The following is a 24,552-nucleotide window of genomic DNA, read 5'->3' on the forward strand; positions in this document are numbered from 1 at the left end:
GTACCAAATTCCAGGTATTGGTACAAATAATAGACAAAGTTTATGAAACACTGTCCCTTAGGGAAGATTTGCCATGTTTTTAAAATCTGTGTGAATAGATGGAAAAATGGTCAGATCAAGTGTATATCACTTTAAATCCAGAACTCAGCATCATTTTAAACTGTCAAAAACTTCTGGGTTTTGATGATGATGCTACTGCTTTTTAGACTACAAAAATTTACAATACTGACCTTAAAACTGTTAGACATTTTTCCAAATATTTTAATAAATACTGGAGATTAAATAAGGTGTTTACCCTCAATTTAAACACAGACAGAAACGGAAAATGAGATTTTCTCCTCAATTTAAACCCTTTTCCCCACAAAACCTCAATTTTCTGGGGTCAGTGGGATGGACTGGGGAGGGACTGGGAAGATGAAATCAAAAGATGAAAGGAAAAAGAACTTCTTGTGCCCCACCCTGCCCCACCTGCTCAGGTGGGTTAGGGTAGGTGCATTGCTCTCCTCTCCTCTCTGGCGCTGCCCCTTGGCACAGGGCTTGTCCCTGCACACCTTTGAGCAATGCTGCAGGTCCTCCCCAGCCCCTGTGAGATGCTCTCACCACCACTCCTTGAGAGACTTCCTGGAATCCCCTCTCTGGCAGCTCTTGGCAACAGGTACACCCAGGTGACACCCCCCCCCCCCCCCCCAGCAGCATCTGCCCCCTCCTTGTCCTCACTGGCCACACCTGAGACTCCCACGGGGCGGAGGGGGGGGATGCTGTGTGAGGGGGTGGCACCACAAACCCAGGACTGGAGCCAAAGGTGAGAGGCAGACCCAAAGGGCTCCCCAGGATGTAGCTGCGCAAACAGTTCATAGAATGGAGAAAGCTCAACAGTTTTTGTATTTTACAAACACACTCATGATAAAAGTCACAATTTTTAATAGTCAAAATATCAGTGGAAGTTACTGGCTAGTTATAGCAGTGAGTTTCATACAGCATCCCACCTTTATGGATTTATCAGAAGCAGCAGATTCAGGTTCTTTCATCTCCTCCTAACACTTGGGAAAGCCATTTTTAACCAAACTGGTTGGCAATTTTCTCATCTGAATAAAAGCAAGCACTGGCAACAACCAGCAAGTGAAAAGGAAAGCAAAGTATCTTGGAGACACGGTGGCATGGCTCCTATGACTAGAGCACTGGAATGGAAGGGCTTAGACATTTTAGGAAAGGCTAGAAAGAAGAGGAAGGGATGTAGCCCTCTATGGATATGGAACTCTGCCCGGGGAAGTATGAGGAGCCAGCTGAGAGCTTGTGGGTAAAGATTAAGGGGAGGGCAGGGACAGGGATATTAAGGATAACAGGAGACCTGACTGCCCTGCACAAAGAGAAGAGTGATGTTCTCAAGGACTTCTGTGCCTCAGTCTTCAATGGCAAGTGCTCCAGCCATGCTGCCAAGTTGAGAAAGGCAATTGCAGGGACTGGGAGAATGAAGACCCTGAGCCCACTGAGAGGATCAGATTTGAGACTATCTAAGGAACCTGAATGTGCTCAAGTCAACGGGACCTGAAGAGATACATCCCCAGGTCCAGAGGGAACTAGCAGAAGTTGTTAAGCCATTATCCATAATTTTTTGAAAAATCATGGCAGTTAGGTAAAGTCCCTGATGACTGGAAAAAGGGAAATATAACCCCCATTTTTAAAAAAGGGGAAAGCAGAAGACATGGGGAACCATTTCTACCCAGAGCAATGGTGACAGTGCTGCACAGCCCCATGGACCTGCTTCTCCTATCTGGCTCTACAAGATCCTCCACTTCCATCACCCTCCTCCTCAATGGTTCCACAGGACAGCTGCTGCCCAGCTCTGGAGACTGATGGACGTTTTGCAGGCATTTCATGGGCAAAGGAGTGGTGAGGATGTGTTGTGATGGTGTGGGACCTGAGCAGGACATACACAACGTGGATTAATAAAGGCTGGAGAACATGCTGAGTTGGGCAGGAAGAGTTCAATTTCTTCCAGTGGGCCTGTGGTTTGGATTTGTGCTGAACAGACTGTTGATAGCCCCAGGATGTTTCAATCAGTGCTGAGCATCAAGGCCTTTGCTGCTCCTCACACCATCCTGCCAGCAAACAGGTTGGTGTTGCCAGGAGTTGGGAGGAGATAAACTCTTCAGAAGGGCTCAGCACGGAAGGAGAAGCAGCAGGGTAGTCCTGTCTATGAGGGCATGTTTTGACTGTCTAGGAATTGACAGTGGTGATGAAAGAATTGAGGGTTGATGGGTAAGAATCAGGGGAAGAGCAGATACCAAAGTGGGAATCTTCTCAGACACAGGGGGAAGGCTGGTAGGCAGATTGGTAGCTCCACGGGTTAAGGGTCCTTCATTCTACCCTTAAAGCAGGGTGCAATGAAGTCTCCTGGATTGTCCACAGCTTTCCTTCTATGACAAAGTGACCTGCTTGGCAGGAGAGAAAAATGCTGGGGATGATGTTTACCTGGGCTTTTATTAAGCCTTTGAGCCCAAAGCATTCTTGTGGAGAAACTGGCTGCCCATGGCTTGGACAGGTCCACTGTTCACTGTAAAAAAGGGTCTGGATGGCCAGACCCGGAGAGTGGTAGGGGACAGCTGAATTCTAGTATCCAGTATCCAGTCACCAGTGGGGCTCCCCTGGGTAGCACTGAGACCAGTCCTGTTTCTTATCAATGACCTGGAGGAGGGGACCCTCAGCCAAATTGTAAAGGATCTGCCAGAGGACAGGAAAACTCTACAGAGGGATCTGTAGAGGCCCAGGGATTGTGCTGTCCCAGGCAGTTCCGGAAGCTCCCTTCTCCCCTACCCCTTCCTGACTACTCATTCTTACTACACCCTTTTTCTCAACTGGGTCCAGCACCGCCGCCACCACTGGGGTTTCAAGCAGATGCTGAAGCACCGGCGGTGCTGACCATGGCGTGTCTGCCAGGCTTCCAGGTATCTCCGAAGGTGAGCGTGAATCTGCCCCAGGAACCTTCCAGCAGCAGTACTGGTGCTGTATTCCAGCTCCATTGAGCTGCTGCTCCTGCTGCTGCTGCTTTCCAATACAATGGGATTCATGATCACCACTAGTCTAGGGAGCAACCTGGCTATTGCCACAGATCTTCTGCGTTGCAGCACCATGGAGCTGTTGCTACTGTGTCGTCTTAAGTTCTTAGGTTTGTTCTCTTCTGTCACCTTGTACATGTCTGGCCTTGCCAACTCCACTCCAAGGCACTGAGGACACTCTTTGGCCCCCAGCAGCCTTGGTGTAACATGCAGATCAGCCTGGAGCACCCGGCCACTCCCCCGGCCCCATCGCCACTGGGACAGCTGTGCCTCCAGCTCCTTGCGGTGCTCCTCAAAGAGCACCTGGGAGTCCTGGCAGCTCCGGATGAACCTTGGGAAACGCCTCCTGGAGCTCATGGAACCGCGTGGGAAGCTGCCATGGGGCAGCTCCATCTCTGCTGATCTCTGTGCCCTGTCCACATTGCTCTGCCCTTCCAGCCGGCCTCTCGCTGCGCTTGCATGCGTCGAGTTCTGATGGATCCTCTGCAAGAACCACAGATGGGTGAGACAAGAACAGCTCCCCAGAATGCCCCACACTGTCCTGCCATGCATGCCACACCAACACACCCCAAGCCCACATGGCCCAGCCCAGCCCAGCCCAGCCAGCAGATCAGAGGCCACCTACCCATAGACGCTTGTCCCGTAGCATGACAGTGACCAGGATGAGCTGCAGCACCACCATCGTGACTGCCACCAGCTCACCCAGGGTGAAGATGTTGATGAATTCCATGGCACTGTCTGGCAATCCAGGTCACCAGCACAGGCTGGTGAAGAGGTTCCCCCGTGACCTGCAGAGTCCCAGTGATGGAAATCCAACCCTGGTGGGGTGGCAGAAGCTGAGGCTGTTGTCTGCCAAGACACTGCCAGACTGTTGTGCCCAGCACTGTCTGCTCCTGTGGGGCCCCTTTTATAGCCTGGCAGTCTGGCAGAGTCCCCCTCTGTGACATCATGGGGCAGCCAGAACCCTCTTTGTGACAGCGTGGGGCAGTCAGGAATCCCTTTGTGAGTGCATGGGGCAGACAGAGCCCTCTGTGTGTCATCCTGGGGCAGTCAGAACCCCCTTTTGGATACCCAGGAGCCCACAGGAGTCCAATGGAGAGCCCTTGCTGCCTTGGGCACAATGGCCATGCATTCCACGTTGCCCCGCTGAAACCTTCAGGATTCTCTAAGTCAGTCAGGTGGTAACAATTTCATTTCACATCATGTATCTGTTTTCATTTGTTGTTGGATCTGTAATTGCTGGGAGCAGGAGGAGGTTAACTGCTTCATAAAATAGATCTCTTTTGAATAGACGATTTGTCTCAGTTTCATGAGCCTCCATAACACAAGGGCAGTCAGTGATCATGCCCCTGTGCTGGGCACTGGTGAAGTTGGACTTCGAATCCTGTGTTCAGTTTTGGGCCCGGCACAACAATAGAGACATTGAGGTTCCTGGAGTGTATCCAGAGAAGGGCAGTGGAGCTGGGGAAGGGTCTTGTGCTTTAACCCCAGTAAGGAAAAAAAAGTGAGAAAGAAACTCATAAAATGAGATAATTCAAAAAATAGAAACAAATTCCAAAAATACTGGATGAGAGAAAAGAAACAGAGAGGAAAAACAAAGTTAATATTAACAATTTCTCTGCACCCAACAACTGATGTGCAGTCAGACACTCATCATGGAATTACAGACTGGTTTGGCTTGGAAGGGACCTTAAAGATCAAGTACCACCACCTTGCCATGGGCAGAGACACCTTCCACTGGACCAAGTTGCTCCAAGCCCCATCCAACCTGGTCTTGGACACTTCCAGACAAAGGGCAGCCACAGCTTCTCCAGGAAACCTGTGCAGGGCCTCACCACCCTCACAGGGAACAGCTCCTTCCCAATACCCCATCTATTCCTGCCCTCTGGCAGAGGGAAGCCATTCCTCTTTGTCCTGGCACTCCAGGCCCTTGTCCAAAGTCTATTTCCACCTCTCTTGAAGTCAGGGGCTCTAAGGTCTCCCTGGAACCTTCTCCTCCCAAGGCTGAACACCTCCAGCTCTCTCAGACTGTCTCCAGAACAGACAGGCTCCAGCCTTTGAGCATCTCTGTGGCCTCCTCTGGACTCATTCTAGCAGCTCCACATCCTGAAGGACCAAATGCCATCCAGAGGGACCTGGACAAGCTCAAGAAGAGGGCTCGTGGGAGCCCATGAGCTTTAACAAGACCAAGTGGTGGTGCTGCATGTGGATCAGGACAACCCCCAGTATCAAACCAGGCTGGGGATGAAGAGATCGAGAACAGCCCTGCCCAAGAACTTGGGGATGATGGTGAATGAAAGGCTGGCCATGCCCTGGCCCTGTGTGCTGGGCTGATCCCACAGTGTGAGCAGCAGGGGAAGGGAGGGATTCTTCACTTCTGCCCCGCTCTGGTAAGATCCCATGTGCAGTGCTGCCTGCAGCTCTGGGGTCCCAGCATAGGAAAGACGTGGAGCTGCAGGAGAGAGACCAGAGGAGACCCCAAGATGATCAAAAGGATGGAGCACCTCTTTGCTATGAGGAAAGGCTGAGAGAGTTGGGATTGTTCAGCCTGGAGAAGCTTTGAAGTGACCTAATTGTGGCCTCGCAGCACTTGAAGGGGGCTGAGAAGGATGGAGAGAGACTATTTACAAAGGCCTGGAGTGACTGGACAAGAGAGAACGGCTTCTAAATGAGACAGAGCAGGTTTAGATTGGCTGTTGGGATGACATTCTTCCCCGTGAGGCTGGTGAGGCCGGTGAGGCCCTGGCACAGGTTGCCCCAAAAACTGTTGCTGTCCCATCCATGAAAGTGTCCAAGGCCAGGTTGGATGGGGCTTGGAGTAACCTGGTCTAGTGGAAGGTTTCCCTACCCATGGCAGGGAGGTAGAACAGGATGATCTTTACAGTGCCTTCCAACCCAAACCACACTGTTCTTCACCTCTAAGGACTACTGCTGCCAGCTGCTTTTGAGGTACTTATTTACAGCAACACAAAGAGCCGCAAAAATGCAACAGCCAGTGAGGTGTGAATCCCTTACTTAAGTCCCTCCTGAGCCCACCTTCACAAATGCATTCTGGATACAAAGCCTTGTGGAAATATTGCCCTACTTTTGGACCTAGAGTGAACAGGTGTCTCCCCAGAGTGCAGTAGGAGGGTTCAGCCTTGCTTAGTCCCACTCAGTGACTGGTCAGGATGCTGCTGAGGCTCAGCAAGACAGGCTCTGGGTTCAAGTGTGTCCCAAAGGAGAAGCAGTTTCCACCACCGCCAATAACCAACAGCTCCTTTTCATTTGGCAGAAAGACACTGCTATGATTATGTAGCATTAATGGCCACTCCAGGTGCTCCTGAAAAAGGAAAGGAGATTTTGAACATACAGGACTTCATGTGGTCCACCGTACCACCCCTGAATGTGGGTAAGAACAGATAGCTAGAGAATATAGGAGCAAGTAACCCCTGAGGTGTACTCCTCCATGACACCCACCCACCCACCGACTTGCAGTTCAGTGATTTTTTAATGAGAGAAAATGTCTTTATACTCCCTGAATCTTAATGCTTTTCCTCCCAAGAAGGCAGCCAGCCAGTTTTTGATTCAGTGTATATCTTTTGCCATTCATGGCCTGTGGCAAGGAGTTCCAGAGCTTACCTATGTAACTGGCAGGTTCAAAAGCCTAGAGAGTTTTACCTTAGTCAAAGCAAACAGCTCATAAGCAAAGGAAGACACCAATCCATCTGCATCCACTTATTCAGTGTAATCAAAAAAGTTACATTCTTTTAGATACAACTTTACTATCACTGTACCTATCCTCATTGCTGTCCAACAAGGCCAGTCTATTTTATCTAAAGGATATGAGGCCACTTATAACTTCTGCTACAGACAATAATTGAAAACTAAGCTACAGTTAAGCACATTTCATGCTTACACTCAGCAAAATGCTGCAAGGTCAACTGGATGCACACATGCTGTTCACTATAAAAAACTGACTTGTCACAAATTCCAGTTTCACCAACAACAGGTTCCATATGTACAGTTATCAAAAGAAAGTTATTTCTTTACATAAAAGATAAATAAAAACTTGTCAAGCAAAAGAAATGTTCTTATAGAATCACAGAATGGTTTGGGACAGAAGGACCTTAAAAAATGCCACCTCGCTCCACCCCCCTGCACTGGGCAGGGACAGCTTCCACTAAACCAGGTTGTTCCAAGCCCAATCTAACCTGGCCTCAAACTCTTCCAGGGATGGGGCAGCCAAAGCTTTTCTGGGCAGCCTTTGTCAGTGCCTCACCATACTCTTCATAAAAAATTTCATCCATATACCTAGTTTGAAGCTACTGTCCTTTAGATGAAAACCACCTCCCCTTGTCCTATCACTACAGGCTCTGCTAAAAAGTCTGTCCCCATCTTTCTTACAAGCCCCCCTTTAAGTACTGGAAGGGGCTCTAAGGTCCCCCCACAGCCCTCTCTCTCTCTCAAGGCTGAACAACCCCAACTCTCTCAGTGCATCCTCACAGATCAACTCCAGTTCTCTGCTGATCTTTGTGGCCCTTCTATGGATTTCATCCAACAGATCTATGTATTTCTTTTACTCAAGGCAGTATTATCTGAGATGAGGGCTATTCAGAGATGTAGACCAAGTTTTGGCCAGAGTATGCCAAAATCCTGCTGTGTGACACCACCTGTATGACTGCTCTTCAGTGATTCATAGAAGAAAGTCACCAAATAGTTAAAGTTGGAAGGGTCCTCCAAGCATCATCCAGTCCAGCCACCCTGTTCAAAGCAGGCTCAACTCAAGCAGGCTTTTCAGTAGCTTGCCCAGTCAGGTTTCAAATATCTTCAATAATGGAAATATGACAACCTCTCTGAGCAATCTGTTCAGGGTCCAATCATCCTTAAAGGAAGCTTTTATGTTCCAGTGGAGTTTCCAGTATTTCTGTGCTGGTTTTTTTTTTTTTTTTTTTCCCTCATATTTCAGGCAGCAGCTAGAGCACACTGCAGTTTCCACCAAGAAGTTCTCAATGAAATTATACTACAGACCTTCATAAACACTAACTTAGCCTCTGGTTTATCTGTTCCCTTCCTCCACAGACATCCTAAAGGGACAATGCTTGTGCCCATTTCAGTTCTGCTGCCCCTTGTCTGAAAAAGAGCAGCTCCATGTTCCAGTCTTCTGCATATTCCATCTCTCCCTCTCTTAACCCTGTATGTTCTCTGTGCTGGGTAACAGCACTTTGGAATTAGACCTTACCTCTCCATAAAGTTACCACGTTCCTTCACAGGACACTGCTTACCCTGAAAGAAAAATTTCAGTACTTACCACATTAATCCTATAGTTCAAACAGAGACCAGTCATTAAGTCGATGACAGTGACACCTGGCACAGAGGGTGCATGAAACCACACTCCACCAACGAGCAGAAGCTTTCCTTCATGCACATGTGCAGTATGTGAATACCTGTGAGTTCAAAATGAGATTGAACTCCATTAGCAAGGGAGGCTAGTAGAGACAGGCTGAAGATTCTCTGTTGAACGCTCTGAGCAACCTTCTAGTTGAAGATGCCCCTATCTCATTGCAGGGAGGTTGCACTACTTGGCCTTTAAGAGGTCCCTTTCAAATCAAACTATTTTATGATGCTATGAATGCCTTCTGCTTACCTTGGGACAAGAGGAGGGTGTGTCTCTATTGTCTGCCACTGAAAGCCATGTTCAAGCTCCCTCAGCAGGAAAACTGAACCCAAGGGCTGCTCAGCTGCTCCCAGACCTCCTGCAATCAGCACACCTCCTTCCCAGCTGCAGGCACTGTGAGAGTGGCGGCTTTCTGGGACTGGACCCTCAACAGCAATCTGAAAAAACACAAGTCCAAGGCTGAAGTTAGCCAAGCTAAGTGTCTGCTTAATGTCCAGGCTTTTATATGTCTTTTCCTGTGCGGTTGAGTTTTTTGACACCCAACCTTCTCCACATATTTCTCTAGGAACTGCTCTGTGCTTCCATTTACACTGTCTCTGGCCCTCAGTACATTTAATATAATCAGTCTTTAGAGGCTTTATTTTCATACATTTATTAGAGGTAACTTTATCTGCATTCTTGCAGGCTGCTTTCTGCTCAAGATATTCACCTGGGAACTACAAGTTTGCTTAGAAACACATGGACTAATGCAGTGACCAGCAAAGCAGGTGATCAGTTGCTCAAACCACAGAGCGAGTTAAAAGGCTCAACTGCAGGACTAAAATCCAGAAAGAAAACCTTTAGTGCAAGCACTAAAGGAAAAAACCAGGCATTAAAGGAATATCACAGCAAATAAGTGATGTAGAAAAATTTGGAATTTCTCACCTCTTTAGACAGTCTATTGCAGACTCAGCTAGCTTCATGATCAATAGCTTTCCTTAGTGTCCATCTGATTCCCTGTACTACTCAAAAGTTAAAATGGAGAAGATTTTTTTTTCTTCTCTGCAGCAGTATTTTAGATATTTATTTATATCTTGAATCTTCTCCAGATTCAATAGCTAGAAGACCTTCAAAACCTTCCACTGTGAGGTATCTGGCCTAGTCACTCTTGCTGCATACTTCTATACAGCTGTTTTACACCCTGTCCACCCCCTTTTCAGCTGTCAGTTTTGGGTATTTTACAGGAGTTCTGCTGAGATTAAGAACGCTGTAGAAAATAAAATAAGCAATTCATGTGTCTACCAGATAACATTCCTGTTACATATCTGAAGGCACACTGTAGGCCTCCCACAACAGTGGGATGTTGCTTACTCATGCTTAGCTTGTGACCTCTTGCAATTTTGCACCTCTCACCCTACAATTGTGCTGTGCACAAGGTTGGGCTCAAAGAGTTATAGTATTTAGAGTTACATAGGATGGCGGCCAGTACATAAACAAGGGAGTAAGTCCTCTTCCACTCAATTTCCTTTTATGACACATTCAGCAATCTAGTTGACTGAGGCAAATCAGCAGATGTTGTGGAGGTGCTTTTGATTGTAGCAAAGCTTTTTATACATTCTCTAACAGTATCCTTCCACAAAAATGTCCTGCTCACAGCTAGATAAGTCCATGATGAGAGAGGTGAAAGAAGACAGAGACAATATGTTCTCAGTAGCATCCAGCAAAAGGGCAGGAGGCCATGGGCACAAGCTGACATAGAAAAAAATAAGACACATAAAACTCCCTCATATTGTTCTATCAGGGTGGTCAAGCAGTGGCATAGGTTGCCCAAAGAGATTGTGGAGTCTCCATCTATGGAGATAATCCTTCCTGGACAATATACTGAGCAACCTGCTCTAGTTAGACCGGTTTTAAGCAAGAGTGCTTGACTAGATGACCTCTAGATGTCCCTTCCAACCTCCACTGTTCTGTAGAGATTGTATTTGACTAAAAAGCTGGATGCTCAGAAGTCAGCTTTAACTCTAATCACCACGGAGTGTATTCTTACCGCAGTGTAGGAGAGTTCTGGTGCGTGCAGGAAATGCCAATCCCCGAGCACAGGCTCCAGAGCAGAGCGGCCACCATACACAAACAGGTACTGCTCACCTAGGGAAACAGGCAGCCAGGAGGTAACAACTTAGAATCTGGTATGCCACAACAGCAAAAATTTCTGTTTGCATAGAAGGGAAGCTGACAAAAAGGGTGCAATAATACTTTGGGTAGATGTTAAGGACATGCATTTACTGCACTATGCCCTGTCCTTTCACTGATTCAGAATGGACTGTTAACAGTCCATAACACTGATAACACCAGTGTTGGTCACTTTCTTCATCTACAAAGCAATATCAAGGCAAAAGTAAGATGAAACAATACAATCTGACAAAGACAAAACCCAATGTATTATTAATAAAATTTTATTTTCCCATTTAGCATTTGCTTTTTTGATATAAAATTCTGACTGGAAGGCTGAATGCTACAGTGTTAATTAAACACTGCTCCACAAATGGAAAAGTGTGCTCCAGACTAGACTAACAACTGCTTAACAATTCCCCTCTGCTCCCCTTGGAGAGTTCCCTGCCAACTGCAGGAATGGGACACATTAGGAAAGGACAGCTTTCAGCTCCTCAATGCCACTGCTTAAGTTTTTGCCCCTTACAACCAGGATCTTTTAATAGACCAACCTTCAACTTGCTATTGCAGGACCTGATTCTAGAGCTGTTCACAACTACTGAGTGTTTGTCAATTGCTACTAGAAAAGTAACATCTCTTCTGAAGGACTTTGGGATAAAGAGCTAGGGATCCTGTTTCCCAAAAGATATTCTTCAGAGAGAGCAAAACTTTTATTTCTGCCGTGATCAAGCATGACTAACTTCAGCCATAAATGATCTCAAAGAATCAGTCTGCCAGAATGGATTACAGTAGATTTCAACCCTACTTGCCACTGGGGATTGTGTAGATAACAAAATAAAAAAATACCATATTTCAAGTGCCAAGAAGAGATCTCAAAGCCTCCTAATTTCTTTACTACTGCCAGGGTTGAGGAATGGTCAATATGAACTTCATAAAGTTCAACAAGGTCAAGTGCAAGATCCTGCATACCTACAGCCATTTCTACTCTTTCCAGGCTTTTTACCTTTGAATGTAATTTCAGTTGTGCTGTGTCTCCAACGCAAAGCTGCTGCTTCAGCAGCAGGCTGCAGGCTTACAAGCTCCACTGCAACGTCATCTGGGCCTGAAGCATCACAGGTTTTGGGGAACTTCAGCCACAACATTCCCAAGCCTGTGCTCGATGGAGATGTTCGTCCTCCTACCACCAGAGCCAGAGTGTCCGAGAGACAAGACACAGTATGGTACAACCTCTCACCTGTGGAGATACAAAACATCATGCTTCACACAGGTGATTTTTCCATGAAATTTATAATCATTTAAGTTGGAAAAGACCCTTAAAGATTATCAAGTCCAACCATTCCTCCAGCACTCTCAAGGAAGAAACTAAACCACGTCCCCAAGAGCCACTTTCACATGGCTTTTAAATCCTTCCAGGGATGTGGACTTCACCACCACCCTGGGTAGCCTGTGCCAGGCTTTTCTTAAAGACATTTTTCTCAATATCCAACCTAAACCTCCCCTGGCACAACTTGAAGCCATTTCCTCTTGTCCTGTCCCTTGTCTCCTGGGAGAAAAGGCCAACCTCCACCTGGTTACACCCTCCTTTCAGGTAGTGGTAAAGAATGAGCAGCTTCCTCCTGAGCCTCCTTCTCTTCAGTCCGAGCTCCTGCCCCACCCAGTTCTCTTGGGCACTACTACAATGAGCTTACAGCAGTGGTGGATGAGGGAAGATCAACAGATGTTATCTACCTGGACTTATACAAAGCACTTGACACTGTCCCGCCCAGCACCCAGTGTCTAAACTGGAGAGACCTGGATTTGACAGATGGACCATTCAGTGGATTAGGAATTGGCTGGATGATCTCTCTCCAAGAGCCACAGTCACTGGCTCAGTGTCCATGTGGAGACCAGTGATGAGTGCTGTTCTTCAGGTCTCCATAGGGACCAGCACTATTTAACATCTTTGTTGGTGACATGGACAGCGGGACCGAGGGCACCCCAGCACATTTGCCAGTGACAAGGAGATGTGTGGTGCAGTTATGCGCTGGAGGGAAAGGGAGTGGCAATACAGAGGGAACTGCACAGGAGAGGTGGGACTGTGCCAGCCTCATGGGGTTCAGCAGGACCAAGGGCAAGGTCCTGCACCTGGGCTGGGGCAATCCCAGCACAAATACAGATGGTCAGAGAATGCATCAAAAGCAGCTCTGGGGAGAAGGACTTGGGGGTGTTTGTGGACATAATGTTCAGTATGACTTGGCAGTATGTGCTCACAGCACAGAACGTCAACCATGTCCCAGGCTGCATTGAACGATGTGTGGCCAGCGGGTTGAGGGAGATGATTCTCACGCCCTATGCTGCTTTTCTGAGACCCCACCTGGAGTTCTGCATCCAGGTCTGGTGCCCCCAGAACAATTAAGACATGTAGCTGTTGGAAAAATTCAGAGTCCACTAGCTTGATCACAGGGTTGAAGCTCCTCTGTTTTGAAGCCAGGCTGAGAGAGTCTGGGCTGTTCAGCCTGGAGAAGTGAAGGCTCCAGACAGACCTTAGCAACCCTTCCAGTGCTTAAAGGGACTCCAAGAGAGCTGGAGAGGGACTTTGGAAAAGGGCCTGCAGTAACAGGACAAGGGAGAACAGCTTCCAACTGCCAGAGCGCAGGGTTAGACGGGATATTGGGAACAAATTCTTCTCTGTGAAAGTGTGGAGGCCCTGCCACAGGTTGCCCAGAGAATTGGCTGCCATTTGTCTGGAAGTGTTCCACACCATGCTGGATGGGACTCTGATTAACCTGGTCTACTGGAATGTGTCCCTGCCCATGGTTGGAGCTAGATGATCTTTAAAGTCCCTTCCACCCCAACCCTTCTATGGTTCTATGACTCCAGCTCCTCAATGTCTCTCTTTCTGTTAGAGGCCCAGCACTGGACATGGCACTCAAAGTATCTCTGCAGTGCCCAGCAGAGAGAGACAATCACTGCTCTGGGCCTGTGGCCACACTAGGCTGGTACCAGCCAGGGGCCATTTGACTTCTTGCCCACCTGGGCTCATGTTCAACCACTGTCAAACAGAACCCCCAGGTCCTTTTCCAGCTTTCCAGTCATCGTGCCCCTCAGCTTGGGGCGCTGCATGGGGTTGTGGTGACCAAAGGGCAGGATGGGGCATTTAGCAACCAGACCCGTCAGGTGTCTGTGACTGCCAGCATCACTGTGCCATGACAGCACTTTTTCACTAGACTTTCTTTCACTTTTAGCACAAAGGTATCTCCCTTGCATTGCCATCGGTATGGGAACTCACCCCATCTTTTATCAGGAATATTCTGTGCCACACAGACAGCTTCCCAGTGGCCTGCATGCTTACTCAGCACGTGGAAATTTCTCACGCGGCAGTGTTGTCCATCCTCCTCCCCAAAGCCTCCCATGGTGAGAATCACGTTGGGCTTTATAAGAACAGAGTGGTGACCGTAACGTCTCAGGCCAGGAATTCCTGAGAGCCTTGCACACACTGCTGCAGAGACACTCCCTGCCATCCCAACAGGACCAGGAACTGGAAGCCAAAGAGAACCAAAGAACTTAGGCACAAATACAAACCAAGGACTACATCTTGAGATAAAGTAAGAGATTAAGCATGTCACCTTTTCAAAATGATCATTCATCATTTCAAGAAGAAAAAATTGAGAAGTAAGTTGACAGTGCACACAGATAATCTGACATGCCCTAGAAATCAGGACGTAATGGTTAAAACTACTGCTGTACAAACTGTAACTTCTACTCTGCTCACTCAGCTCCTGCAATTCTGAGACTGCTTTCGTGGGATGGACGTAAGATTGGCCAAGCAAGTGCAGTGTCCTAAACTGCTGCAGCAGCAAGATATGAATCACTGCAGTACCTTCAAAAGGAAGACATGTCTGATTAAGGCAATGTTTGGCTACATGAACAGCAAAGAACAGCAGAAAAAGGTCAAACACCTGGAAGCTGATTTCAAAGTTTCTTGCCAGATTTTGATCCTACCTTCAAGAAGCACTGAAATAACATTCTGAAGCATGAGAAGTAATGTATTAATTCTAGTGGTCCTACTATAGGAGAGTATTTCCAGTTACCTAAGTACCTTCTCTCTAAGTATTATATCCCTTAGCACAAAGCAAACTCTCAGCACAGGACTCTGGCTCACCTACACATTGTTTTCTTTTAATTGGTTTGGAATCTGTGTCTTCTTTGTTTTAATCAAGGTCTTTATTCTTGTGTTGTAAGAGATGATGAAGTGGAGGAGGAGCAGCTCGCAGTCCATTTTTTGTATGGCATAATCAGAAAAATTGCCTATACTGATTGTTGCTTTGTACAAGACCCTACTTAATCATTTGATGAAGTAAGAAATTCCATCTCCTTGGGCTTAAATGTCTTTTTACAGACTGATGTTTTAAAGATGGAGGAGTTTTTCCATGTCACAAAATATACTTACCACTATCTCTTTGGCAAATGTAGTACTTGCACTCTCTTGAACTGGGGCCCAAGTCTATCTGAGAGGATAACTGGGGACATTTATTGATATTAGAGACATATCTTTTGCATTCCCAGTAAAATATATCTAAGCATGGACAATTTACGGGACTTTGAAGGCTTTTGCTATCAGTTTTTGAATATAACAGAGACAGCAGCAGAAAGACCCTAATCCTGTCTCTAACAAATCAAATATCTTCACTGTAATAAAGTCCGTTAAGCAAATGTTAGATTTTTTTTTTCTTAATTTAAGGATAGATACTATGCGTTTAGGAGCCTTCAAGGATTTAACTTAAGGACCAGTGACAATCACACAGTACATTAAATCTCACCCACATTCATTTAGTGTCAATTTCCCAACATCTTCAAATCTAATTGAGACACAACACATGGATTCAGTGGCCTTGTTGGCCTCAGGAATGCCATCCTGCCCTATCCTTTTTCAGCTGCTTTTCTTACTCCCTAGAACACAGATTTCAACTTTCTCTTGAAGCTACAACTACTTGTGGTGCTATACTGTGAACACTAGTGATATAAAACAGGTTAAAAATAACCTTCTGCTTTCTACCCTGAAAAAGGAAGCAATCAATCAAAAACAGGAATTTCTTGGACTGCTACGGCCACCAAATCCTTTTTATCTTGGAAACACAATCTTGGTCTTGGCTTTTCCCCAGCTGTACCACTTCTCTCCCATCTAAAAAAAGTGACATAAAGATTTAAAAGCATTTCAGAAACAGAAATACGGCAGGTACAATTGCACCCACAAGGGATAAGGAAGCAAAGCACAGCTTCATGTCAGGCTCCTGAGTGGTCTGCTGGACAGGGCAGTAAAGAAAACAGAACAATCTTCTGGGAGCTGGAAGGAGAGAACAGTTCAGAGAGCCGTACATGGAGGCAACCAGGAATAAATTCGAAAGGGAAATCCCGAAAACAGGACAAGGAGCAGGGTAGGCTGGCATTGCAGCCATGCACTGGAGGGGCTCATGTATGAACAAATGACAAGCTGATCAGACTGAGAGGTTCAATAAACTGAAAGAACAGGAGTGATCAGAACCAGTAGCACTAGGCCACAGCCCTGGCCTTGGTTTGGACAGCAGAACTATTGTGGAGGAGCCGAGAAAGCTACCAGACAGCAGCATCCCATCTGCCCCTTCCAGGATTTCAATGTCTCCTAAAACCTCTCAGAGATGCCTAGATGAGATAAAACAGGTGTGTACCTGCTACACTGGGTGACAACGGAGTCCAGGAAGGTTCCATCCCCTTTGATGCAGCCAACACAAAGTAATGAGAACATTTCAGATGCCATTCCTGTAGCAAGCCCAAAGTAAAAACCAAATAAACAAACAAACAAACCAATAAAGGAAGAACCAAATAAAAAACAATCCCCTTCAAAATCATGGTCAGAATCAGAGGGGTAAAGCTGCATCGGAGAAAGAACTGGTGGGTAAATACCTCTCTCACTCCAACTTTCAAAAATTTACAGTCCAGGGATCTTCTAAGCAAGAAGCTGTGTCTCTGTATTGAACAATCCTTGAAGGATTTTTCATCCATAAATCTACCCAGCTGCTCTTTGAACGCGCATAACTTTTAACATGCCCAACATACATCCCATAGCTTAACTATGTGTTCCACGGAAAAGTTTTTCTTTTGGGAATCAGCTTCCCCTTATGCCTCTAAGTTCTGATCATAAAAAAGAGTGAGGTCTTTATACCAGAGGGATTAAAGTTTCTTAAAGTTCATGGACTATAAGTGATTCCGAAGAAATCACAAATGTTAAAAAGGTGCAACATGCTCTGTGCTGGACAGTAATACATCATTTTCAGTCTGGCCTTAGAAACATTCTGAGGCAGAAGCAGAAGCAAAAGGAATGTACAGGAAGCCAGTAGCAATGAGAATTCACTGTGGCGTTTATGGACATTAGGGAATTGAGTGTGTTCATTCCCATGGGGTGGGATACATTCAGCCAACTACGTGACTAGCAAGCATAAACATGAATTTAAAAGGCACAAGAACTCATTATATCAGCTTAATTGTCCCAATCCATATTAGAAGTAAAAAGCATCTTTTGAAAAGTGACATCCAGAAATTAATGTAAATACTGAAAATGGAAGAATCCACTATTAATCCCTAAGAAAATTATTCCAAAAATAGTCTCCCTCCACACTGCGTGTCTATTTTACATTTTTTATCTAATTTGACCAAGCCTGTTTACAATAAGACCTTGGATCTTACTTAATCTTTCTCTCAAAGGCTAATTGTAGAGCTCTCTGTTGTCACATCGTTTACTCCTCTGTACACGTTTCCAGCTCAGATTCATGCACATTAACCTCCTTTGTAAGGAAAACAATACTAAGTCTTTACCTTCCCACTGTATGAGCAATGACCTTGACCTACAATTCCAGTAGATATTTCTAAACCACTTAGCAAATCTGCCACCACTTTCAGTCATCAGTTTTGCATTCATATAGCAGAGCAGATCCCAGCATGCTGGCAAAGTAGATTCAAGCACATTCAACTGTTTTCATACTACAGTTATTAGATTTCTAGAATTATAAACAGAAAACCATAAAATCAAAAGGGAAACTTCTAGTAAGTATTCCACAGGATATTTAGCTCAAAGTTACTCACTATCTTGCACTTATCTTCGCTTCTATACTTCAAAGAGTCAGAAACTTTGCCAGCAGTTAATATCAAAATTAACAAAGAACAGAGTCATTGTTGAATTTCAATCAATGCAGGAATGGCTGTACAAAGTCAGACCAAAAAATATCTGAAATTAGTAACCTGTATCCAACAATGACAAACAATAAAGTAGTCCATGGAAATGGAGGAAAGCAGGAAAAGTGCATCTGCTTTCCCCAAGAATGCTCTCAACCAACTACAGTCAGGAACAGCACATCAGCTGCATATTTAGGTATTCAGTAATCCTTAATGGATTTCTCTTTCATTAAAGTAATTGTCCCTTGAATCCATGCCAACTTTTAGCATGTATAACTTCTTTTATACTACCAGGTAGTTTGCTATGACAAGACTGTCTCCTTGAGAGACTGCTCACAGGAAGGAAGGAACATGCAGCTTTTCTAAGATCAAGGACAGCCTTCTTCCCATGCTGCTTCACCAGGAGCTCCCCATGGCCTCTGTGTTAACGAAGCTGATCCAAGATCCTTTCTGCCTGCATGAACACCTGTGCCTCAGCAGCTCTATACAGAATTACAACCGTAAGAATTTGCAAATACCTTATGATATCAAAGCCAGGTCCCTGATCGTCAGAATAATGGAGGGTTACCTCATACTCATCAAAAGGTTCCAGAGTCTGCACTCTTTGCTGCTCATCTTCTGGAATACAACAGGTGAAAAACTCATTCATATCCATGACACTGCACTCAGTCCAGCCCTAAAAGACAAATCCCTTGAAGTTATCACCCCTGGAAGGACAGAAACTCACTTCCCACAGGAAAACAAAGACCCTAAATTAAACACCTGCACGAGCCACTTAGACCGTTTAGCTAAAGCAAGAGCTTCCCAAAAACTGGTGAAAATAGGTCTTTCATGTGTAAAGTTCTTAAAAATTTAACTTATTACATCAATAGTCTCAGAGGAACCCGTTACTCCCATATGAGGCAGCAGGCTGCAAGCCAGTTGGAAGCACCTTCTAATGACGAGTCATGCTACCAGAGAAGGCAGTAGCTCAGCCTCAGCCCTGTTTGCTTCAGCCATAACTGAGCAAGCACTCAGTGCTCTGATCATCCTCAGATAAATCATGCCTCGTGCACACCCTAGGGCTGCAGGTGCTCACCTTCCCCAGGAAGCGCCTCTGCTGAGCCTTGCAGTCAGGGTACTGTGCCAGTGAGTGCAGTGCAGTGTTCAGCTGCCTGAAATGCTGCTGCATGACACGTCCAAAGGGGTCCTCTGGGTGCACCTGCTCATACAGCAGGAAGCACGCCCGAGGGAAATGCTCTGCTGCCCACTGAATCAAGGCATCTGACCTGTTGGGAGATTGTGCATAAGAAATCAAATTGAGGGCCCACGCATCATACAACAGATGCGGTGTATCCTTCTGCAACACCATAAAGCTGCTATTAAGGCATCCTGACAAGTGGCAATACACTAATGAGAGTGCTGTGCTGAACATCTCCTCCCCACCTGCACAGACAACTCAGGGGATGAGAAGAACAAAAACCTCAAAACTGTTCATTTGAGATTTTTCTTTTTTTTCCTTCCTTTTAGGGTATCATGTGGACATCAATTACACCATCACAGTTACGATGTAGGGAGCTATTTGGGATGCCACAGAATTCCCAAGGTTTTAGTTTCAAGAGACCAAGTCTCTGAGCCCAAGATGATGCACTCAGAAAGAAGCTTGTTTTCTCTTCACCTCTAGGCAAGAGAGGAGAACCCAGCTGACCTGGTGTTCTCCATGTAGGTGAGCACCACCTCTGCGATGAAGAGGGTGGGAATTTCATTGTTCAGTCCTGCTTCCTCCAGGGTTCTCTCCAGCTCAGACAGCTCTGATAAATCCACTCCCAGTAATTTATAATCATCTCCAGAAAAGGTAATGGCTCCTGGGAAACAAAAATGATGCAACCTCACTATGGTGCTGCTGCAATACTGCGACCAAAGAGACAAACATGAGAATCAAACCCACAGGCAATCACTCACAAGGCTATGTCCATCAACTATATTTCTCTGGAACACGTACAAGAAAATTCCCATCACTACATGACCCATGAAGGGATAGTGCCATGTGATCCATTAACTGCAGGTCTAAAACTCCTGTATTGCTAATGCAAATTTCACATACAGATTTCTCATAGAATTATTACACTTACTATAACAACAAAACTTTATTATATTTACTTTAAGAGATTTTTTTTTAACCACTGTAATTCAAAATCAAATCTAAAGGGCTCTCATTCATACACCTTTCACTTTAGGCTAAGAAAGCATCATTGCTTTGATAGATTTTCAATGGTTCCCCTCACAATCAGAAAACCATTCTCACGTTTCCTAGGCTTTGTTGGTTTGTTTGTTAAACAGATTTCATTTCTGTATAATAGCCCTGAAACTGCATATGCTGGCTCTCAGCAAACACCAGGACCTGACTCGCAGATCACCATCCTCAGAACTAAGCTCCAGTTTATGATCTGCAAGCATTATCATACTTCTGTATCCCATCAGAATATCATAAGTTATGGCCTATTTTTGACTTTTTCAGTCAACACCACATCATTAAAAAACCAAACTGTAAAGTACCTTTAGAAATCATCTACATTGTCTCTGCAGCCCAACAACTCTATCTGTCCTGAGGACAGTTAACCTATCTGAGACCTTCCTTTAAGTTCCTGAAGATTCTTGGTATGGACAGAGTTCCCTGCCAATATTAAAAATGTGAATGGATTCAGGAAGAAAATGAACGAGCTCGTGGAAGAGCTACTCACTAAGACCTGGGAGTCAGGAACTCACACTCTATAGCTGTCTTCCATCTGCATTTAAATTGATCAAGGCCATCTAAATACAGTGGCTTACATATGTCCCTACTGCATTTCATTCCATGTTTGCCAGACCATTCGTGTACTTTGTCAAACTCCTACACTCACTCATCTTATTGCAAGTCCCCATGTTTCCTGCAGGTTTGTGACATTTCATCTTCTATAGCACATCATCTAGAGCATTACTGGAAATGCTGGAGGAAAACAGATGCAGGAGAAACTCTAGTGATCCACATGCTTTACATTCCTCCTTTTGCCCCTCAGCACTCAGCTGACATAAAATTCTGCAGTAGTTTCACAAGGCTCATTTTCTCCTGCCTTGGAGGGCAAAAAAAAAGTCAGGAGACACAACAACTAATGTTTTATTACAGTCAAGACACTTAAGAGTCAAATCTTCTCTCTTACCCATCAAGCCCATAAATCATTGTATAATTTAGGGTGAAAGGGACATTTAAAAGTCATCTTGCCCAAATGCTTCCTCAAGGCAATTATCTGTGTTGTGTTGCTCAAAGCTTTGTCCAGTCAAGTTCTATCTCTGTAGTGGTTTTGGTCCCCAATGCTGGAGATTCCATTACCTTTCTAAGCAATCTGTTCCCATTTTTAACTACTCATGTGGCACAATCTCCCCACCAACATTTTCATTATACGTCACTGGAATTTCCTTTTTTTGCCACTTTAACTATCCCTTGACTATTTGCTTTATGCCTCCAAGAAAAGCGTAGCTCTGTCTTTTCTAACCTCTCCCAATAGGAAAACTGAAGAGTGCTGTAAGACTCACCTCCCTTCCAAACTCCTCCCCACATGGCTGAACAAAACCATTTCTCTCAGCCTCCCCTCCTACAACACCTGCTCCATCACTTCATCATCCTCATAACCTCCCACTGGACACGCTACAGTTTGCCACTGGTTTTGGACCAGTATGCTCCAAGCTGGACACACCCTTTCAGAAATTGCAACAGAAAAAAACTGACCTTGGTTTGATATAATCAGCTCCTGACAAATCCATCCTGGCTTCTTGCTATCTCCCAATGCTTGCAAATTGTTTGTTTCAACATTTTTCATCAAATGAATATCCTTTTCATCTATGATTTCATAGTTCCCCTAATAGAATCTCTTGCTTTTTTGAAGGCTGAAGCTGTGTTTATTCCTTCTAAACACTTTGTACAAAAAAAATCTTCCATAAATGCCATACCTAATCCTTCCCCTCCAGTGTCTCCCACCAGCGCTGACAACTCTTTAATTCCTTTGATCAGAGTAGCTTTTTGGCATGCCACATTTGGGAAATCTACCTCATATACCACAGTGTGATGCAGAAGACCCATATCCTTCAAACGGAAGTATAAGGAATCAAAGCCAGCACCTAAAGATAGGATCTGCAGAGAAAGTATCAGAAAAAGTTATACACAATCTAGCAGTATCTTGAGCATCTAGGTGTGAAAAGCATTAAGTATCATCTGTAGAGTGACAAAATCAGGCAACCTCCTGCAAGATGCAGAAGAAATTTGTGTGGATATTGTCCTCCCCCAAATACTTCTGCCAAAGTGACACATGGACAGCCACAGTACTGCCAGTCAGATTTCTGTGCCCTGCTGGGAAAGGATCCCAACAGATGCACTAATGAGTCACTGCCCAGATGCCAGAAAGACTTTACAAACATTTAGTGAGAGATGCCAGAAGTCCCAGAGAAAATGTACCTGTGTCCTGGCTAGGCTTTGTGTCTTCAGCAGGAAGTCCTGAACACAGTGATCTACAGCACGGGCGCGGATGTAATAACCCCTGTAGGAAAAAAATCACTGATAATCACTGTCCAGGAACGTGATTTCTCCAGCACTGGCAACTTCAATTTAAAAACAATAAAGATTTTTTTTTTTCTCTAAGCTTCTACCCAACAATTCCCTGTTTACAGACCTGCACTGGGAGATGATAGTCATCTCTAGAGCTCGCTAATAAACACAGATCTCCTGCAATCAGTGTGTGTATTAACCATCAAGACAACAGATAACCCAGAGAAAATGTGCAGATATCCCAGCTGGACCTGTTCTGTTTTGCATAAGTAAATATTTGCTGAATGAAAATGTACGAATCCAGACACTGATGATGCTCCCTGGCAATGCAGATGGCCGATACCTGAGCTCCTGCCCCAAACTATATGCCATAACAACAAAATGAATGTGTGTGCTAATGTAGTGAGAAGGGAACAAAAAAGGGAGGAAAAGCAAAGTCAGGAGAGGAATCCTGTTCTCTGGTTTTTGAATAAATGGAACTAAGTCAGACTAACTCCTGGAAAGCATTTACCATTTCCCTAGTCTGACATGGACTGATGCCTCTTGTTTCTTGGCATTCTCTTTTAGTTAGTTTCATCCTAGATCCACCTGGTTATATTCCAGCTCTTTTCAACCCTTTAACAAGCATGTTATCATCTTCACACCTCACAGAGACCACACAGTCTAAGATGTCCCAAAATTGTTGATAAATGCAATACAGAACTCTTCCTGTGAATTCAGCTTGGCATGCCAATGTTGTGTGACAAGTCAATGCAGGTTTCCTGATGAGCCACACACATCTTCATAGGCCTGCAAGCTTCTAGTGCTCTGCTTGAAGACCACTGTTTGATTTTCCCCTGAATGAAACTCCTTTGGCAATTCACAGTCTTTTGGATTGCATTAAACTATTCTCCTGAAATTATGTAAATTCCACAATGTCATCAGACTAGAGCCCTCTGCAAACACACATTAAAACACTCTTGTGTCTTACAAAGCTCTAGAGAAGTTCTCCTGGTCAGACACCACTGACTCAAAAGATATTGCTTCCCAGAGCCACCAAATACCTTACAGAAATGGTAACAATTCTGGGGAGTTAATGAGAAAACTATTGATGTAATTACATTATTAGTATATTTTCTAATATTACAGTTTTCAGCAGCATTGAACACTGTAGTTAGGAACCAGTCTGGTGGCATATTTTACTCAGGACAAACCATTCAGTATTGGTCCAGAAGCCATGTAACATACTAACAGTCTAACAAGGTTACACTACTGTGAGGCAGGGCACTGCACGTTGCCACTCTGCCACTCTGTTTACTTTACTTAAAATGTGTTTGAGAAGCTGTGCCTTGCCCAAGTGACAGCTCCAAGCATGAGGGTTTGTGGTGGAAGGCACCTTAAGCTGCTCTCGTTCCACCCCTGCCATGGCAGGGACACCTCCCACTGTCCAAGCCTGCTCCCAGCCCCAGTGTCCAACCTGGCCTTGGGCACTGCCAGGGATCCAGGGGCAGCCCCAGCTGCTCTGGGCAACTGCGGAGCCAGGGCCCCGCCACCCTCACAGGGAAGATCTCCCTACTAATACATAACCTAAACCTACTCTCTTTCAACTCAAAGCCATTCCCCCCTGTGCTGTCATTCCTGGCTGTCCGCAGTCCAAGAGGCCGAGATCCCCTCCCACGCCCCGCGGGCACCGGGGTTCAGCAGCCGGAGCAGGTGAAGCTGCTGCCAAGCACTCGCTCCTCACCGGTGGATAAGGGGCGCTCGCCGCCGCCGCCGCCCCGCCAGAAGCCGCAGGAACCGGTCCTGGATGTAGCCCCGCGCTGCCGCCGAGCACTTGCTGACGGCGCTGCTGCCGCCGGTGTCCTGGACCTGCCGGGACAATGACACGGCGCTGCCGCTCCTGACCAGCATCGCCACCCGAGAAACACACGGGCCCCCGGCGCGGCATGGCGGGGCCGGGCAGCCCCAAGAGGAGAGGAGACGGCAGTGCCCGCCGCCGTCGAATCCCCCTCCGTCCAGCCTCCGCTTGCCCTCGCTCTCCGAAGCAGCCGGGCCGAGGCTCCCCGGGCCGCCCTCCGCGGCAGCGGGCCCCCGCGGTCACTCGCAGCCCGGGGGATGCTGACGGCCCGGGGTCACTCGCAGCTCGGGGGACGCTCATAGCCCGGGGTCAATCGCGGCCCGGGGTCACTCACTGCGCCAGGACGCCCGCGGCCCATCCTGCGCACACCGCGCCGACCGGAAGCAGGAGCGCA

At 46.0% G+C, this 24,552-nt stretch overlaps 1 protein-coding gene across 3 annotated transcripts; it reads right to left on the reverse strand.

Annotated features, from left to right (window-relative positions):
- Nucleotides 1-904: 904 nt before the first annotated feature.
- LCMT2 (leucine carboxyl methyltransferase 2) lies at nt 905-24,542 on the reverse strand. Of its 3 annotated transcripts, XM_053971813.1 has the most exons (15): nt 24,493-24,542; nt 24,045-24,169; nt 22,232-22,313; nt 21,730-21,910; nt 19,454-19,610; nt 18,845-19,034; nt 18,335-18,442; nt 16,266-16,356; nt 13,850-14,098; nt 11,585-11,815; nt 10,460-10,557; nt 8,683-8,870; nt 8,347-8,482; nt 3,682-6,378; nt 905-3,539 (listed from the first exon to the last, which is right to left on the reverse strand). In XM_053971813.1, the coding sequence occupies exons 1-14, from the start codon at nt 24,514-24,516 to the stop codon at nt 6,211-6,213; spliced, it is 2,028 nt and encodes a 675-aa protein (XP_053827788.1). In that variant the 5' UTR covers nt 24,517-24,542; the 3' UTR covers nt 905-3,539; nt 3,682-6,210. The 3 variants fall into 3 exon arrangements, with proteins under 3 accessions (XP_053827788.1, XP_053827789.1, XP_053827787.1); XM_053971814.1 differs by having other exon boundaries at nt 16,266-16,308; nt 24,045-24,539; XM_053971812.1 differs by having other exon boundaries at nt 24,045-24,539.
- Nucleotides 24,543-24,552: the final 10 nt, after the last annotated feature.

The sequence above is a fragment of the Vidua macroura genome, chromosome 2 (genome assembly GCF_024509145.1).
Source record: "Vidua macroura isolate BioBank_ID:100142 chromosome 2, ASM2450914v1, whole genome shotgun sequence".
In the NCBI taxonomy this organism is placed as follows: Eukaryota; Metazoa; Chordata; class Aves; order Passeriformes; family Viduidae; genus Vidua; species Vidua macroura.

Bases quoted from the DNA above. Each gene is read 5' to 3' on its own strand.
- LCMT2 (XM_053971812.1), bottom strand. From the start codon at position 24,211: ATGCTGGTCAGGAGCGGCAGCGCCGTGTCATTGTCCCGGCAGGTCCAG. The intron at 22,314-24,044 runs GTGAGGAGCGAG...TTTTTCCTACAG, and splicing joins CGAGCGCCCCTTATCCACCG to GGGTTATTACATCCGCGCCC. The intron at 8,871-10,459 runs GTAAGAATACAC...GTGTTTTTTCAG, and splicing joins CAGAACTCTCCTACACTGCG to ATTGCTGTTGAGGGTCCAGT.